The 20159-nt window shown below is 45.0% G+C and overlaps 1 protein-coding gene across 1 annotated transcript; it reads right to left on the reverse strand.

The window, feature by feature from the left end:
* Positions 1 to 9233: 9233 nt before the first annotated feature.
* On the reverse strand, positions 9234 to 10442 carry LOC131200422 (uncharacterized). Its single transcript, XM_058187122.1, has 2 exons — positions 10355 to 10442; positions 9234 to 10252 (listed from the first exon to the last, which is right to left on the reverse strand). The coding sequence occupies exon 2, from the start codon at positions 10176 to 10178 to the stop codon at positions 9453 to 9455; it is 726 nt and encodes a 241-aa protein (XP_058043105.1). The 5' UTR covers positions 10179 to 10252; positions 10355 to 10442; the 3' UTR covers positions 9234 to 9452.
* Between the last annotated feature and the right edge of the window lie 9717 nt (positions 10443 to 20159).

Here is a 20159-nt window from a genome sequence, read left to right on the forward strand (position 1 = left end):
TAGGGACGGTCTGGACCAAAATTGTGGCGATTCGGACGGGGCATCTGAGGGCGGTCTTGGTGATGTTGTTTGGGATGAGTTTGACCCTGTGACTCCCGAGGACATGGACAGGTTGCTGGGTAGATTGAATGCCACCACGTGTTTACTGGACCCGTGCCCCTCCTGGCTGGTGCTGGCCACTCAGGAGGTGACACGAGGCTGGCTCCAGGGGATTACGAGTGCTTCCTTGTTGGAGGGAGTCTTCCGCCGCCTTGAAAGAGGCGGTGGTGAGGCCCTCCTCAAGAAGCCTTCCTGACCCGCTGTTTTAGGTAATTATCGTCGGTTCCAACCCGCTCGCGAAGGTTGTAGAGAGTATGGTGGCATATCAGTTCCCCTGCACCTGGAGGAAACTGTCTATCTGGACCTGCTCCAGTCCGGCTTCCGCCCGGTTACAGCACTGAGACGGCTTTGGTCGCGTTGGTGGATGATCTCTGGAGGGCCAGGGACAGGGTTATTCCTCTGCCCTGGTCCTATTAGACCTCTCAGCGGCTTTTGATACCATCGACCATGGTATCCTGCTGCGCCGGTTGGGGGATTGGGAGTGGAGGCACCGTTTATCGGTGGTTCTCCTCCTATCTCTCCGACCGTCGCAGACGGTGTTGACGGGGCAGAGGTCGCACCCGGCGCCTCACTTGTGGGGTGCCGCAGGGGTCGATTCTCTCGCCCCTTCTGTTCAACATCTATATGAAGCCGCTGGGTGAGATCATCAGTGGTTACGGTGTGAGGTACCAGCTGTACGCTGATGACACCCAGCTGTACTTTTCCACACCGGGCCACCCCAATGAAGCTATCGAAGTGCTGTCCCGGTGTTTGGAAGCCGTACGGGTCTGGATGGGGAGAAACAGGCTCAAGCTCAATCCCTCCAAGACGGAGTGGCTGTGGATGCCGGCATCCCGGTACAGGCAGCTGAGTCCGCGGCTGACTGTCGGGAGCGAGTCATTGGCCCCGATGGAGAGGGTGCGCAATCTGGGCGTTCTCCTGGATGAACGGCTGTCTTTTGAAGACCACCTGACAGCCGTCTCCAGGAGAGCTTTCCACCAGGTTCGCCTGGTGCGCCAGTTGCGCCCCTTTCTAGACCGGGATGCCTTGTGCACAGTCACTCACGCCTTGTGACGCCTCGCCTGGATTACTGCAATGCTCTCACATGGGGCTCCCTTGAGGGGCATCCGGAGGCTGCAGTTAGTCCAGAATGCAGCTGCTGGTGATAGAGGGAGCCCTCGTGGCTCCCGAGTGACACCTATCCTGCGCAGACTGCACTGGCTGCCTGTGGCCTTCCGGGTGCACTTCAAGGTGTTGGTGAACGTCTTTAAAGCGCTCCATGGCATAGGGCCGGGTTACTTACGGGACCGCCTGCTGCTACCGAATACCTCTCACCGACCCGTGCGCTCTCACAGAGGGGACTCTCAGGGTGCCGTGGGGGCGACAGTGTCGCCTGGCGACACCCAGGGGAAGGGCCTTCTCTGTGGGGGCTCCCGCCCTCTGGAACGAACTCCCCCCAGGACTTCGTCAACTTCCGGACCTCCGAACCTTTCGCCGCGAGCTTAAAACTTACTTATTTATCTGCGCTGGCCTGGGTTAGTTTTTAAGTTTATGGGTTTTTTAATGGGTTTTAGTCTCAAATTTTAATTGTGGCCAATTTTAATAAGTTTTTTAATTGTATTTTAATTGTATTTATATTGTATTGTCTATTTTACTTGGCTGTGAACCGCCCTGAGTCCTTCGGGAGAAGGGCGGTATACAAATTTAATAAATAAATAAATAAATAAATAAATTTACAATATCTTAGTGCAATTTAAAAAGAAGAAAAGACTGCAGATGAGAGATTAAAAGAGTTCATATTTTTAGTAGTAGAACATGCTTATAGTAATCATAGTCTCATAGGGATGAAAGGGACTTTGGAGGTCTTCTAGTCCAACCTCCTGCCCAAGTGCAGGAGTCCTTATACCATCCCAGACAAATGGTTATCCAATCTTTTCTTGAAAACCTCCAACAATGGAGTGGCACCCATGAATCAGGGAGGCAAGACATTTCATCAATTAATCATTTTCATTGGTAGGAAATTCCTCCTTATTTCCAGGTTGGATCTCTTTCTGATGAACTTCCACCTATTACTTCTTCTTTACTCTCAAGTGCTATGGAGAAAATAAATCAACACACTTTTCCCTGAGACAACACTTCAAACATTGGAAGACTGCTATCAGGTCTCCCTTAAGCATTCTCTTCTCTGCACTTGTTTTAAGAGCTTCAACATCTCTTCTGTATCATGGTGACCAGAATTGCTCATAGTATTCCAAGTATGGCCTCACTGTGCATATAAAGAGAGATTATGTGAGGTACCAGCTGTACGCTGATACCAGCTGTACTTTTCCACACCGGGCCACCCCAATGAAGCTATCGAAGTGCTGTCCCGGTGTTTGGAAGCCGTACGGGTCTGGATGGGGAGAAACAGGCTCAAGCTCAATCCCTCCAAGACAGAGTGGCTGTGGATGCCGGCATCCCGGTACAGTCAGCTGAGTCCTCGGCTGACTGTTGGGGGCGAGTCATTGGCCCCGATGGAGAGGGTGTGCAACCTGGGCGTCCTCCTGGATGAACGGTTGTCTTTTGAAGACCATTTGACGGCCGTCTCCAGGAGAGCTTTCCACCAGGTTCGCCTGGTGTGCCAGTTACGCCCCTTTCTAGACCGGGATGCCTTATGCACGGTCACTCACGCCCTCGTGATGTCTCGTCTGGATTACTGCAATGCTCTCCACATGGGGCTCCCCTTGAGGTGCACCCGGAGGCTCCAGTTAGTCCAGAATGCAGCTGCGCGGGTGATAGAGGGAGCCCCTCGTGGCTCCCGTGTGACACCTATCCTGCGCAGACTGCACTGGCTACCTGTGGCCTTCCGGGTGCGCTTCAAGGTTTTGGTGACCATCTTTAAAGCGCTCCATGGCATAGGGCCGGGCTATTTACGGGACCGCCTACTGCTACCGAATACCTCTCACCGACCCGTGCGCTCTCACAGAGAGGGACTCCTCAGGGTGCCGTCAACTAGGCAGTGTCGTCTGGCGACACCCAGGGGAAGGGCCTTCTCTGTGGGGGCTCCCACCTCTGAACGAACTCCTCCAGGACTTCAACTTCCGGACTTCAACCTTTCGCGAGCTTAAAACACACTTATTCATCTGCGCGGGACTGGATTAGATTTTAAATTTACTGGTTTTAAATGGGTTTTTAGTATTTATACTGTTTTTTAATAATTCGGCTATAGAATAAGTTTTTTAATTGTCATTTTAGTTTGTATTTATATGTATTTTTAATTGCCTGTGAACCGCCCTGAGTCCCTAGGGAGATAGGGCGGTATATAAATATGAAAAATAAATAAATAAATAAATAAATAAATTATTATTTTCTGTAATCTTAATGCAATTTAAAAAGGTTCTTCTGAGATGATGGGGCAGAGAGAAATTTCATAGATAAGGATTACCATACATAGATCTTTCCTCATTTGCTGTGTACATTGTAGTTTTCCAGAGAAATATTTGTTTCTTAGGAGAAAAGGAAGTGAATGTATGCCATTAATGGACTTTCACATAATCAGCATCCTCAAAATGTTATTTTCACCACAAACAAAAACAATCCTTTGTTCCCCTTCCAAAATATTTTTATCAATGTCTATTAAAATCACCTTGAATTTTCTCTGCTTTTTTAAAATGATAACTATACCTTGTTCTACTTGGCTATAATCTTCACAGCTATTGTTTTTCTGTAATACAACTTTCCCTCATCTTCATTTTGCAGCAGTCTTTTAAATAATATTTACATCATCTTTTATTTCATCATTCCACCATTTCCCACTGGCATAACTCCCTATACTTCTGTAATATGATTTTTTCAGTCTCTTCCAAGCAATTTCCACATCATATTTCCTTATGTCAATTCTTCCTTCATTCCACTGGGAGATTAATCTATCATCTAATAATCCTTTGTCACATAGAACGTATACCTTTTCTTTCTGCAGGTATTCTATTTTCATTTTTCCCCAAACTCATTTTTTTGCAAGACCATTCTTGACATTGCCAAGAAATGATGTTTCACATTCAGAAGCATATCATTTTTGCATATTTCACTAATTTACTCCATATTTCATGATGAATCCTGAAATTAATTACACTTTTAGATTGATATTCATTCCCTTGTCTTGCATAAACAAGAATAGAATTATGACTAGAGCATATATGAAAATCCCATTTTTAAATTTCTAAATGGCCCAACACTTCTGTATTCTCTGACCTACCCATCCATCCATGTTCACCTTGCAGAATAACATTTTCCCCAATCTTAGTCATTCATAATATTGCATAATGTCTCCCATGATAAAATCATGACTAGATAATCTCTGCTATTATCACTATTCAGTGGATCATAACAGGCAACTATCATCAACAAAGCAACTCCTACTTTCATGTACACCCACTACAATAGAATTCATACTTAATGACGCACATTTTAGTTGTTACAAATCACCTTCATTTATACTGCATGAGACCAGACCTGCTTCTGATCTTGTTTTCTGTGCACCCTGTATACCAGATGAATTAATATGCTCTTGGTCCCGTTGATTAAACAATATCATCTAGCAAGACTAGGAAGTGTGCTTCCTCTATCACTGCCACTGCCTTGTGGAATAACATCCCCAAGAAATCCAAATAGTCCATTATCCTTTGCGCTTTTAAACAAATCTTGAAAAGTTGGCTTTTTCCTCAAGGCATGGCCAAAGGTGGTTGATGGACCCCTTTTGGTTCAGGAGTGTGAGGAAGAGTTTTCATTGTTCCCTTTTGATACTGATCTTACTTCCTTTTTTAATTGTTAAGCTGCCCAGAGCCATTATGGAGTCAGATGGCCCTAAAAAATATGTTGTATCAACAAATAATTCAGATCTTTTACATCTTTCCTTTCCTTTCCTCTCTCTTTTCCTCTCCCCTTCCCTTCCCTTTCCCCTCTTCACCTCACCTCTCCTTATGCTTTGCACCATTTAGTCCCCTTAGATTTGAAACTCCTATCTTCCATAACTCATGGGCAATAACAAATGGTCCTACCATTTCATCATGCAATCAGGACTTTTATCTAATATTTTAATAAAATGGAGGAATACGCTTCTTAATCTCAGTCATAGCTACACCATATGTTACATTCCCTGAAAACAATAGTATCAGCCAATTTTTCCCCCAAGGAGCTGCCAGATTTTACTTGGATAGGAAGTAAAAATAAATGAAGTTCTCTACTGTATTGATCTATCCAATCAATTGTATCCAAAAGGGTTCTCAGGTGTCCAAGTAACAGAGTAGGGTCACATCCTCAGGTCTTGTTCTTACAACACATATAATATGTATGTAATAGGTACAGCAAATAGGAATTAATTGACCTAAGTAATTACCGGTAACTCACAGAGGCTTAAAGTTACCTCCAAACTCAATCAGTCATGGCCAAGATTAAGTTAACTTCACTCAGCCAAGTAATCTAGAATGGCTGACAATCAAATCATTCAATTCCAAGACGACTCACTGCTAAGGTCCTGCAATACAGAATGTATCTCTCAAACATTGATTAGCTGCAGTGAGCAAGCCATACCTATTGTTGCCTACCAGACAAATGAGAAAGGAGCTGATGATGTAATGAAATCTTGCAAGTGCTTTCCTAATCAAGAATTCACACATATTGTACTGGCTTTTCACAGAGAAAGAAGATTATGATTTGATAGACTTAAAATAGAGGCTTTTGACCTTCTGGTTCATAGGACCGCACTATAAAAACTAGTAATAAGCAGTGTGGCTGGTTAAGATGTAGTAAGAAAGAGCCCTGGAATTGAGTTTTGTATAGGTATTTCTCTCATCAGTAATAATTTCTGTGAGAAACAGATGGTATTTTTTTGGGTGGGGTGGGGGGTGGGGTGATAAAAAAATTATCACCCCATTTGGGTCTGAGTGTACATATTTACAGTAATTGTTTTTATAGTCCCAAATAACCCAAATTAACCAAAAACTGTCTACCATTGACCTCACCCCATTCCTAAAAGGACTATAAGGGGCGTGCATAAGAGCACAAAAGTGCCTACCATTCCTGTCCTATTGCTTCCTTTCATTATATATACGCTTATATGTTGTATGGTTGTTTCATGCTTATGCTTATATATACTGTTGTGACAAAATAAAAAATAAAATAAAAACCTTTGGAACTAGACAGTGATCTTGAACAAAAATATTCTTGAAGCAAAATCATTACTAAAAATTGCCAAGTATTTATCACCCCACTGTTTATGTAGACACTCTCTATTGGTACAGCAAGCATGTGTTAGAAGCATCTGTGGCAGGGTTTAAACTGAGTTGATATCCTATTCAGTTTTGGAAGAAAAAAAGAACAGGCTACGTACTTTGAAAATAAATTATAATGGATAGTGTAATTCAAACTGATTTTATGCCTAAGCTACTTCAAAAGCAGAACGCAAAGAAGTATTCCTAGTTGCAAAAGTGGACTCATTATTTCCTGTCAGACTATGGTACAGATAGTACATCGAACAACCTTCTCTGGGAATAACTGGGAAGGGCCATATGTGTGTTAACCGATTCAGTATGTGTGTCAGATAAAGCTAATAGTAAATCACAATATGAACAGAAATAATTTCAGTCATTCTGTCAGTCTTGCAGGGTAAACCAGATAGGAATCACAACAGATGTGCTAATTCTACTTTATTGTAAAGCTACATTGACAGAATCTTGCAAGTCTGAAGGTACAGTTCTCCCCCCCCCCAATTCCTTTACAGTCAGAGAAACCAGGAAGGTTTCTTCTGAGCCTCTTGTCCTTGCTCTGTCTCTTTATCTGACTGTTATTAAAGGGGGGAGTCATTCCAGCACAATAGCCTGTGGGAGAAGACACACTTGTCTACAAGAAAATCAAGGATGGCAATTACACTGGACAGCAGCACTTGAATCATCAAAAATTAGCAACATTTTTGTTTTCTTTGTGTAGCAAAAAACAAAGATGGGTAGCCTATATGTCAACCAATAGAAGATGTTATGTGTACCTACCTTCAAGAAATCGTCAGTGTATTCCCACTGGGACAAGCTGCTTGTAAGGGGCAGTGCCTGAGATGGTTTCAGCTGACATAAAACTTTGCAACTCATGCCCTGTAGCATATGTTAAAAAGGGTCTAACAAAAGGAGCATATTGGAGGATATATGTAGCACTACAGTAGAGCATTTTATATCCTGGACACAGGCAGAGTTTTTGTTATGACTTAGGACATTTGTACATTAACTCAGCCATTGATCTGAAGAAGACAAATATAGAATAGAATAGAATAGAATTTTTATTGGCCAAGTGTGATTGGACACACAAGGAATTTGTCTTGGTGCATATGCACTCAGTGTACATAAAAGAAAAGATACCTTCATCAAGGTACAACATTTACAACACAAATGATGGTCAATATATCAATATAAATCATAAGGATTGCCAGCAACAAAGTTACAGTCATACAGTCATAAGTGGAAAGAGATTAGTGATGGGAACTATGAGAAGATTAACAGTAGTGCAGATTTAGTAAATAGTTTGACAGTGTTGAGGGAATTATTCGTTTAGCAGAGTGATGGCCTTCGGGAAAAAACTGTTCTTGTGTCTAGTTGTTCTGTTGTGCAGTGCTCTATACCGTCGTTTTGAGGGTAGGAGTTGAAACAGTTTATGTCCTGGATGTGAGGGATCTGTAAATATTTTCACGGCCCTCTTCTGATTCGTGCAGTATACAGGTCCTCAATGGAAGGGAGGTTGGTAGCAATTATTTTTTCTGCAGTTCGAATTATCCTCTGAAGTCTGTGTCTTTCTTGTTGGGTTGCAGAACCGAACCAGACAGTTATAGAGGTGCAAATGACAGACTCAATAATTCCTCTGTAGAACTGAATCAGCAGTTCCTTGGGCAGTTTGAGCTTACTGAGTTGGCGCAGAAAGAACATTCTTTGTTGTCCTTTTTTGATGATGTTTTTGATGTTAGCTGTCCATTTTAGATCTTGCGATATGATAGAACCTAGAAATTTAAAGGTTTCTACTGTTGATACTGTGTTGTCTAGTATTGTGAGAGGTGGAAGTATGGAAGGGTTTGTCGTGTCCCACTCCTCCGCTGACGGCTGGGTCAGGGAAATCCGAATCAGGCTTGCCTCTGCAGCTCTGCCCAAAGTCCTAGCAAATTCCTCAGAGCAGGCAGGAGACCAGTAAGTGACTTCAGCAAGATAAGTTTGACTTTTGCCTGACTCAGAGACTGCCAGAAAGCAGATCCTTTATATAGGCCATGGGGTGTGGCTCCATGACTCAGCACTCATTAAGGCATGCCCCTCCCTTCCTTCTGTTGCCTCCGCCTATCCAATCTTCTGATGCGAGGGTCACTCCAATCAGCTGTTGGTAATAAACCCTCCTCAGGCTAACATGCTGTGGAGGAGGGGGAGGGGTCTAGCTGCTCCGTTTGCCTGGGCATGGAGTCAGGGCTGGGGCCGGGAAGTGCTCCTTCTTCTGCAGTTTGTCTGGGCATGGAGCCAGGACTGGGGCCGGGAGGCATACATTCCTCCGTGTTCGGGAGCAGATAAGAAGGCCCCGGCTGCTCTGAGGGCGGGCAAGACACAACAGGGTTTCTACTAAAGTCTACCACCATTTCTACGGTTTTGAGTGTGTTCAGTTCCAGATTGTTTTGGTTGCACCACAAGGCTAGTCGTTCGACCTCTCGTCTATATGCGGATTTGTCATTGTCTCGAATGAGACCAATCACTGTCGTGTCATCTGCGAACTTCAGTAGCTTAACAGATGGATCGTTGGAGATGCAGTCATTGGTATATAGAGAGAAGAGAAGTGGGGAGAGCACACAGCCTTGGGGGGCCCCTGTGCTAATTGTACAGGTATTTGATGTGATCTTGGTTAGCTTCACCTGCTGCTTCCTGTTTGGTAGGAAGCTTGTGATCCACTTACAAGTCTGTTCCGGTACCTGTAGCTGGTTTAGCTTAGTTAGAAGAATGTCTGGAATGATGGTATTGAATGCTGAACTAAAGTCTACAAAAAGGACCCTTGCATAGGTCTTTGGAGACTCAAGATGTTGTAGGATGTAGTGCAGAGCCATATTAACAGCTTCATCTGTTGATCTATTTGCTCGGTATGCAAATTGCAAGGGTTTAACAGCGGATCCGTGATGGTTTTCAAGTAGGAAAGCACTAGTCTTTCAAAGCTTTTCATGACTACAGATGTTAAAGCAACTGGTCTGTAGTCATTCAGTTCCTTGATGGTGGGCTTCTTTGGCACTGGGATGATGGTAGAGCGTTTGAAGCAAGAAGGAACATAGCACATCTCTAGTGATTTATTGAAAATATGGGTGAAGATGGGGGCCAATTGGTCAGCACAGACTTTTAAGCAAGAAGGATTATCTTGTCTGGGCCTGGAGCTTTTCCTGGCTCTTGTCTGTGAAATAGGTCCTGCACTTCCTTTTCTGTGATCACTAGGGGTTGTGAACCCAATGAAATGGGGTCAGTTGTAGGAGGCTTGGCTGTTGTTGGTGTGTCTGAGATGGGTGTTGTGGAGATAGGTGGCTGTAGTTTCCTTTCAAACCTGCAGTAAAACTCATTCAGGTCATCTGCCAGTTGTTGATTACCTTCAGCCTGGGAAGGAGGTTTGCCATAGCCAGTGATATTTTTAAGAGTTTTCCACATGTTTGCTGGTTCATTTGCTGAAAACTGATTCTTTAGCTTTTCAGAGTAGCTTCTTTTTGCTGCTCTGATCTCCCTTGTTAGTGCATTTCTGGCCTTATTGTACAGCATTTTATCACCTTTTCTGTAGGCTTCCTCTTTGGAATGTCGTAGCTGCTTAAGTTTAGGTGTGAACCAAGGTTTGTTGTTACTATATATTCGCAAGTTACTTGTAGGTACACATAGGTCTTCACAGAAGCTGACATATGATGTTACAGTATCTGTGAGTTCATCCAGGTCTGCAGAGGTATCTTCAAAGATATTCCAATCAGTGCAGTCAAAGCATGCCTGCAGCTTTAATTTTGCCTCTTCCGTCCAGGTCTTCACTGATTTAATTGTTGGTTTTGTGGTTTTAAGTCTTTGTCTGTAAGCAGGTACAAGGTGAATCATGCAAGGAGGTTAGACTCCAGGGATATGGATTTGAAGTAATTTTAGAAGGATTGGAAAAGACATCAGAAGTACAACTATGGAATAGAAAATAGTGGAGGATAAAACATCACCATTTCCAGCCTTGGGAGAGCTTCTAAAATTTTGAGAAATTCCCAGTGAGAAAATATGCTACTTACAGAACATATTATTGGGTACATCTTTTCTCATTACAGTAATCCATGATGGGAAAAGCCATAGTTTAAGAAATCATCTTTTCTATTCCAGTCTGAAAGTACAGGGACCTCTCAAAGATTGAATTTCAATATCCTGGAAAGATGAGAGCTAAAAGCTAATGAAAAAATATCTTTCACAAATTAGTTTGAATTAAAAATGCATACTGGGAGATGAAAGGTTAAGACTTTGTTCCAAGATCTTAACAGATTAATATTAGTTGATAAACATGTGCATATATATGATAATACTGGTAGTAATAAACCTATGAACAGAGTTATGCATTTCTAAGTTGCTTAATGTGGGATATAGGAATATGAATTATTATTTATTCAATGCATACCACATTTTAATCATTTTCACCACGATACTCAAAAGTGTAGAAGTCGTCTCAGCCATCCATGTAGAAGTCATGAGGTAAATTAGAATGAGAGTTCACTCAATAAATTCTGCAGCTATATTTTAACTCAGCCTTCCCATACTTGGTAGCTACAACTCCAATCACTATCAGTAACCAGTGAATGTAGTCCATCTCAGTTGATGGTGCAATCATCTGGCTGAAGAAGGCTATTCTAATCACTAATCTCATGCTGCTTCAACTAATTAGATTTCTCATGTGCTAGTAGATCCAGCCTGATCACCATGTTATATGCTTTTGTATTTTTGTGTCAGCAGTGTGTCTTCACAGTCTAGCTTCAGCAATGAGGCCAACAGTGTTGCCACTCCTACACAATTTAATGCAATTTAAGGTAGCAATTAATGATTCTCTAGCATCCTTATCCCACTCAGCCTGCATTTCTTTTTGGTGTACCAAAACTAATTAATTCAATTTTCATAATATATAGTGGGAAGTATTCCAGGTGGTCTCTCCAGTTTCCGTTTTATGTCTCTGTGCTTCAGAATGATCCAATTCTTTTTCTTTTTTGCTGTAAGACTGTATCCTAGGAGATAATCTTTTGTTCAAAATAAAAATAACCTGTCAATCAAGACAGAGTAGTCTTAACTGTTCCTTCCTGCCTGTTCCTCAGTGCATTGCACTAACCATTAACAGAATATTGATTAATCTCCTGCAACTATTGATCTTGAAAATTGATGTCCTATGGTAAAAAAAAAAAAAAAGTGGGGGAATCAGGCCAACAAGTCTGATGGTACAAGTTATACAGTCTTTCTTGCAGCCCAAGACCAAATGAAGGAATAAGGCAGTGACCAAATGGGGAAGGGTATCTGTAGTCAATAGGAACTGGGAGTATGTCCCTGATGCAATTGCCAGCCTCATCACTGAAACATTACATTGTTCATATGGTAAAAACCTACATCAGGAAAAAAGGAAGGATTTCAGTAGATGACTGCAGGCTCTCATAACACAGGCTTGCTTGAGACCTGAAGACATACGATACCCATTCATAAAAAACAGCCATGCACCTATTGCTGTGGTAAATGGAATGTGAGGATTAGCTCATGGCTAATTTCTCTCTACAATATTTGAGGGAAAAGGACATTATAGTAACACAAAAGAGGGTTGATAAAATGTTTCAGTTAAGAAGGTGGTTCTGGATATCAGCACTTAAATCTTAATTTCCTGGATTCTAAAATAGCAAGCTTGAGGAAAAAACTTTATAAATTTTGAGGCCTTGCCATTATTAATTAAACAATAAATATTGTTTTCTTCTATATCACACAAATTATTCTTTTTATCACATTTTATATCTTCCTTGTACTACATATTCTAGAACCAAAAGTATACTTATGTAGCCTTCTCCAAGCTAACTCTCTTCAGATATTCAGAAATCAAAGGCGTTAGAAAATTAACACTTTTGTGGAGTGTTAACTTGAGAAGACACATATTTATTTCCGTGACCAAAAAGAACTAACAAGTTGATAAACTTGATACAATTTCACAAATCTTACTTAAATTTTAGGACAGCTTTCCCCAACCTGGTATCTTCTAGATGTGTTGGAATATTCAATCTTCTTCAGGAATCAGCACATATAAGGACTGTCTCCTCCAATTCTTCTGAGAGCCTAAAAGGATTGAAAATATAGCAGCTAGTTCAATGGAACAGAGCAGATTCTTAGCTGAGGAAGGATACATACATGGACCTTTTGGTCAGTTTTACCTGCTATCAAAATGAGGTCTCCAACCTTAAAGCTGGCTGAGAATTCTGGGAGGAAAGCACTAGCCTTTCAAAGGTTTTCATGACTACAGATGTTAAAGCAACTGGTCTGTAGTCATTCAGTTCCTTGATGGTGGGCTTCTTGGCACTGGGATGATGGTAGAGCGTTTGAAGCAAGAAGGAACATAGCACATCTCTAGTGATTTATTGAAAATATGGGTGAAGATGGGGCCAATTGGTCAGCACAGACTTTTAAGCAACAAGGTGTCATATTGTCTAGGCCTGGAGCTTTTCCTGGCTTTTGACAGTGAAATAGGTCCTGCACTTCCTTTTCTGTGATCACCAGGGGTTCTGGACCAAATGAAGTGGGGTCTGTTGTAGGAGGCTTGGCTGTTGTTGGTGTGTCTGAGATGGGGTTGTGGAGATAGGTGGCTGTAGTTTCCTCTCAAACCTGCAGTAAGACTCATAGAGGACATCTGCCAGTAGTTGATTACGTTCAGCCTGGGAGTGAGGATTGCCATGGCCAGTGATGTTTTTAAGAGTTTTCCACAAGTTTGCTGGTTGATTTGCTGTAAATTGATTCTTTAGCTTTTCAGAGTAGCTTCTTTTGCTGCTCTGATCTCCTTGTTAGTGCATTTCTGGCCTGATTGTACAGCATTTTATCACCTTTTCTGTAGGCTTCCTCTTTGGAATGTCGTAGCTGCTTAAGTTTAGGTGTGAACCAAGGTTTGTTGTTACTATATATTCGCAAGTTACTTGTAGGTACACATAGGTCTTCACAGAAGCTGACATATGATGTTACAGTATCTGTGAGTTCATCCAGGTCTGCAGAGGTATCTTCAAAGATATTCCAATCAGTGCAGTCAAAGCATGCCTGCAGCTTTAATTTTGCCTCTTCCGTCCAGGTCTTCACTGATTTAATTGTTGGTTTTGTGGTTTTAAGTCTTTGTCTGTAAGCAGGTACAAGATGAATCATGCAAGGAGGTTAGACTCCAGGGATATGGATTTGAAGTAACTTTAGAAGGATTGGAAAAGACATCAGAAGTACAACTATGGAATAGAAAATAGTGGAGGATAAAACATCACCATTTCCAGCCTTGGGAGAGCTTCTAAAATTTTGAGAAATTCCCAGTGAGAAAATATGCTACTTACAGAACATATTATTGGGTACATCTTTTCTCATTACAGTAATCCATGATGGGAAAAGCCATAGTTTAAGAAATCATCTTTTCTATTCCAGTCTGAAAGTACAGGGACCTCTCAAAGATTGAATTTCAATATCCTGGAAAGATGAATGCTAATGAAAAAATATCTTTCACAAATTAGTTTGAATTAAAAATGCATACTGGGAGATGAAAGGTTAAGACTTTGTTCCAAGATCTTAACAGATTAATATTAGTTGATAAACATGTGCATATATATGATAATACTGGTAGTAATAAACCTATGAACAGAGTTATGCATTTCTAAGTTGCTTAATGTGGGATATAGGAATATGAATTACCGTATATACTCGAGTATAAGCCGATCCGAATATAAGCCGAGGCACCTAATTTTACCACAAAAACTGGGAAAAACTATTGACTCGAGTATAAGCCGAGGGTGGGAAATGAGGCAGCTACTGGTCAATGTAAAAAATAAAGATAGAGCCAAGTAAAATAACATGAATATTTATTTGAACGAAAAACAATAAAAGTGCAAAAGGGGGAAGGAGGATTCCCAGCTTTAGAAAATTTAGAACTACTTTTGGTATGACCTGAGCATAGCTCATAAAATTATCTGCTACAATGTACTTCCTATCAATGACTACTTCAGCTTCAACCACAACAATACACGAGAACACAATAGATTCAAACTTAAAGTGAACCTCCAATCTAGATTGCAGAAAATGTGACTTCAGTAACAGAGTTGTTAATGCCTGAATGTGCTACCTGACTCTGTGGTCTCTTCCCAAAATCCCCAAAGCCTTAACCAAAGACTATCTAGTATTGACCTCACCCCATTCCTAAGAGGTCTGTAAGGCGTGCATAAGAGCACCAGCTCTCCACCGTCCCTGTCCTAATGTTCCCTTTAGTTGTATTCCTTTTATGTATTCAATTCATGCTTATATTTATATAATTATTTAATATGTATTTGACAAAATAAAATGAATGAATGAATGCTCATTTCCCTTGTCTTTTCTAGTTCCCCCTTGTAACCCTCGGGTGTGTAATGGGGGTTCAAACGGTCAAGCGGGCACCGGAGTTTCCGTCCCATTAGCAATTCGGCTGGGCTTTTTCCAGTGGCTGTGCTTGGGGTTCTGTGCTGGACGGCCAGGAAAAGTCTATTTTGTTTGCCAGTCACCTGGCTTGAGCCTGGACAATGCCTCCTTAGCGCACCGGACGGAACGCTCTGCAAGGCCATTCGACGCAGGGTGGAAAGGTGCAGAGAGGGCATGTCGGATGCCTTCCTCTGCCAGGTACTCTTCAAACTGGGCTGCCGTGAATTGGGGCCCATTGTCGGACACCAGAGTGTCCGCAACCCGTGATTGCGAATAGGTGGCGCAGGGGTTGCGATTACTGCTTCGGCTGTGGTGGACTTCATATGATCTCCAACCATTTGGAAAATGCATCCACCAACCACTAGGAAGTTTGGCGTGAAAGGGCCAGCAAAATCAATGTGGATTCTTGACCAAGGCCCTTGGGGCTTTTCCCATTCTCTGACTGGGGCTGTTGGGGGTAGCGGTCTGGACTCTTGGCAAGCTTGGCATTTCCTACCCTCTCAGCAATCTCTCGTCCATGAGTGGCCACCATACATAGCTTCTTGCTAACCCTTCATCCTTACGATGCCTGGGTGACCCTCGTGGAGGTCCAATACCTTGCCCCTTAACTTAACAGGAATTATTACCGATCACCCCATAACAGGCACCCCTTGAGCCGAGAGCTCATCACGTTTTTAACAAATTCTTGAACCGTTCGCCCGGCGCGCTGGCCACCCTCTGTACCCAACCGAGTACAGTCCTTAACACAATGTCGGTATGATGCCCGAGCCACTTCCTTTGATGTGACTGGGCCAGAGTCCAACGAGTCAATAAGATGAGGATGGGCGTCCCGGAGTGGGGTCTTCGGTCGCCCCTGGCAGTGGGCATCGGCTCATGCGCCTGCATGCCCCACTTCTTTCCCCGTCGATGCTGCAGCTTGTGAGTAAGCTGCCAAAATATAGTCCATCGAGTCAACGTGGCGAAAGTGCCACAGGCGTTGGCGGTCGCCAGCCAGTAATCCCAGTAATGGTCTGTGGTCAGTCACGATTTCAAAATTCCGCCCAAAGACATACTCATGGAATTTTTGACCCCTGATACAATGGCTAATGCTTCTTTGTCTAATTGGCTGTAGTTCCTCTCTGGGGAGGACATCGTTCTAGAGTAGAACGCTATAGGGGCTTCTGTGCCGTTTGAAGTCTATGGCTGAGTACAGCCCCACCCCATAAGGGAGCGCCATGAAACCAGCACTAGGGGTAGTGAGTCGTGATATTGGATGAGCAGGCTATCACTTGAGAGCAGGTTCTTTACTGCTTCAAAGCCCTATTTTCTGACTTTCCCCAAGACCAAACAGTATTTTTCCTAAGAGCCTATGCAGCGGTTCCATAGCGGTTGCTTTGTTCTTCTAAAAAGACCGCGTAAAATTAACCAATCCCAGGAATGCCTGCAGCTCTGCTTTGTTTTTGGGCGCTGGAGCCTTCCTAATTGCCTTAACTTGCTCTCAGTAGGGTGAATTCCTTTCTTGTCTATCCGGTAGCCCAAGAAATCGACCGATTCGACCCCTATCTGACATTTATTTGTCTTGACTTTTAATCCGCTGTCCGGAAAATGCTCAAGACCTTTCTTAACTCCCCAATTCCTCCATGTTTTCCCTGAAATTAGGACATCATCAGTAGGAACTACCCTGGGAGCCCTTGCAGTAGTCGTTCCATCAGGTTTTGGAACAGCCCTGGTGCCACACTAACCCCAAATTGCAATCGGGTGCACTTGAATGCCCCCTGTGCGTACAATCGTTTGGGCTTGCTGTGCGGGCGTCTACTGGCAGTTGTTGGTAGGCTTGGGCCAAGTCTAACTTTGCAAAGACTTGCCCTTGCCCCAAGGAGTGCAATAAATGTTGCACCACGGGAACCGTCGCTTTCTGTAAGGCTTTGTTAAGCGTCGCCTTGTAGTCAGCGCAAATTCTAATTGACCCGTCCGATTTGATGGGGTGACGATTGGCGTCTCCCACTTTGCGTGATCGACTGGCACCAAAATCCCTGATTTATGAGCTTGTCCAGCTCCTTATCAATTTTTGGTTTTAGGGCAAAGGACTCTCCTCGCCTTAAGCCTAATGGGGGCTACCTGGGGTCTAAGTTGAAGGAAATAGGGGTCCCCTTGTACTTGCCCAGGCAGTCCTTGAAGACATCTTGAACTCGTTAAAGAGAATGTCTTTCAAATTGCAGTCACTTCTGTAGATGCCAGTCACTCCCATGCCCAGGGCACGAAACCAGTCTAGTCCCAACAGACTGGGCAGAGTTCCTTCGACTCGATTGTGATGGGCAGGGTCTTTTTGTGAGGCCGTGCATCGACGGAGGTGGTCCTCGAACAGGGATGCGATTCTGGTAGTCGCACTCGTAGGCCGTTGTGCTTGCAGATGGCGCGCCGCGACGGACGCAGCGACCAGGGTGTCCCAGGACATGATGGTGATCGCTGATCCCGTGTCTACTTCAAGCCTGCACCGTACTCCCTCGATCTTGGGCTTTGTGAAAATCTTCTTTCCACTTTGGTTGAGGGCGCCTATGACAGTCGTTTGGTTAGAATCTTTTCTTGTTTGAACCAATCGCGGGCCGCCTTTCGGTTCCGCGTTTGATTTCCGATTTGAATTTTCGGCGGAAGGTTGGGCCGCTCTGCAAACCTGAGCTATGTCCTTTCTTCCCACACCGCATGTTGCGTCTTAAACCTGCAGCGTTGGCGCTGATGTTGCCCTCCGCAGCTTCCGCTTTGTCACGGTCCTCAGTGTCGCGTTTCTCGGTCCGCAGACCCCTTCCTCATCCTCGCCTCACCTTGATTCGGACTGAATCTCCTCCTGGTGTACTGGGGTTGGCTTTGCGCCCTTGGATTGAAGAGGCTTTTGCAGAGTCTCTGCTGCTTTAGTAGACATTTCCTGGCCTGCCCAGAGCGGTGGCTAGTGTCAGGTTGCTCCTGGCTAGCAGTCGTCGCCGTGGCGGATGTCCTTGTTTAAAAATCTAAAATCTATACTTAAAATAAATGAATATAAAGTAATAAAGTTCTTTAAAGTTGTAATTCACTTTGCTGCTGAAAAGAAAAGAAGCTTAACACCTTAAATGGTATTTATTAACTGAAATATCATCAAATCAAATATATAATGAGGTATATTATAATGACCTTTGTTTTCAGAAAGAAGCATGATGGAAGTTTTTCAATAAAGGGGAAATATAGAAAAACTTAGTGTCATGCTCATATATCATCTTTACAGATGTTGTTAACACTATACTATGGCAGCATATGATGGTACAATGTTTCAATCAATTTCAGGATGAAAAACTCATCAATGAGGAGGAGGAGTATAATTTATTAACCTTGTATGATATCAGTTTCTCAAGGACTCTAGAAGGACCCGAGGAAGAAATCTCTGCCCCCTCCCCACTTTCCCTTTCCAACCCAGCCTTCCAAGGGGACCTTTGAGGGAGAAATCTCTGCCCCCTCCCCACTTTCCCTTTCCAAGGCAGCCTTCCAAGAGGACCTCTCGAAAAGAGCGAAAGCTTTCTCCTGGCCGTTTTACTACCACTACATCCTAGGCTGGGTTAGAAACAAGGAGGGGGAAGTTCAAGGACCACATCGATGGCACGAGCTCAGATTGCCGGCTGGGGATGATGGGCGCTGCAGTGCGATCAGGGGGGAAGAAAGAATGACTGTTTCGCCACACCCTAGGATTGGGAAAACATTGACCCCCCTTAGTTGCGGAGAAGGTTGCGCTCAAAGCGGTCGCCTCCATCCATCAATCCATCCTTCCTTCCTTACTTCCATCCATCCATCCTTTTTTTTTTCCCAGCGAGCGGTGCGTGTGTGTGACATGCAAGCAAGACGTCTCACGGGGCGTGTGTGTGTGTGTTTGTGGTGGGGGTCTCGTCCCAGCCACCCACCCACTCGCTCCCTTTCCCTCTTCGGAGCGTGGGCTGTTCCCGTTCGCCCTGGCCTCCGTCCTCCGATCTCCTGCGCTGGGAGGCGGCGAAGCGAGCCAGAGGAGCGCATCGCGGACTTTGGCAAGGAGGAAGGTGGGAGGAAGCGGCTAGCTGTGGGGGTTGAGGCGTGCAAGAGGAGTGAGCGTGGAAAGGCCTTTTTGTGTGTGTGTGCGTGTGTGTGCGCGTGTGTGCCCTAGGGAGGCGGAGCTGCGGCTGTGTGGGGGTTGAGGCGTGCAGAGGGCGCGCCTCCTCCTCTTCCTCACGCTCGCTCCTCTTGCACGCCTCAACCCCACCATCCCCACCCTCTCCAGCGTGAAGGTCACCTCCTCCTCTTCCAGGCGGCGGCGGCGGCGGCCCCGAGCGGAGCGCCACAGCCGGCAGCTCCGCTTCCCTCCCACTGGTCCCAGTCCAGCCGAACGGTGAAAGCGACATGCCGAGCGCCGCCCGCCACCGCTCGCTGATTGGGACCGTTGGCTTGCGGCGGGCGGGGAGCCGCCAGCCTTCTCGGCCGACGCCACCGTTGAAACCTCCTCCTCAGCCGAGAAGGCTGGCGGCTCCGCCGCCCGCTGACCTAAGCGGTCCCAATCCAGCCGAGCGGTGAAAGCGACATGCCGGCGCCGCATGTCGCCACCGCTCGCTGGACTGGGACCAGTGGAGGAAGCGGAGCTGCGGCTGTGGCGCCCGCCGAGCCGGACCGAGCGCCGCCGCCGCCGCCTGGAAGAGGAGGAGGTGACCACGCTGGAGAGGGTGGGGGATGGTGGGGTTGAGGGGCGTGCAAGAGGAGCGAGCGTGGAGGAAGAGGAGGAGGCGCGCCTCTTGCACGCCTCAACCCCCACACAGCCGGCAGCTCCGCTTCCTCCCTAGGGCACACAGGCGCGCACACACGCACACACACACAAAAGGCCTTCCACGCCACTCCTCTTGCACGCCTCAACCCCCACAGCCGGCAGCTCCGCTTCCTCCCACCTTCCTCCTTGCCAAAGTCCGCGGTGCCCGGGTTGCTCGCTGGCTCGCCGCCGCTCCCAGCGCAGGAGATCGGAGGACGGAGGCCAGGGCGAACGGGAACACTGCACCACCAGGGCTTCCCGCCAATGCACAGCCCGCCAAGTTTGCGCCGTCCGCCCACCAGACACGGGAATGGGGCCGGCCTGGGGCGACAAATCGCGAGACCTCGGCGGGCCCGCCCCGCCCCTCCCATGGGAGTCCGTTCGGTACCCCTCCTGTGCGGGGTTCCGAAGCGTGACTCGAGTATAAGCCGAGGGGACGTTTTTCAGCACAAAAAACGTGCTGAAAAACTCGGCTTATACTCGAGTATATACGGTATTATTTATTCAATGCATACCACATTTTAATCATTTTCACCACGATACTCAAAAGTGTAGAAGTCGTCTCAGCCATCCATGTAGAAGTCATGAGGTAAATTAGAATGAGAGTTCACTCAATAAATTTTGCAGCTATA

The sequence above is a fragment of the Ahaetulla prasina genome, chromosome 6 (genome assembly GCF_028640845.1).
Source record: "Ahaetulla prasina isolate Xishuangbanna chromosome 6, ASM2864084v1, whole genome shotgun sequence".
In the NCBI taxonomy this organism is placed as follows: Eukaryota; Metazoa; Chordata; class Lepidosauria; order Squamata; family Colubridae; genus Ahaetulla; species Ahaetulla prasina.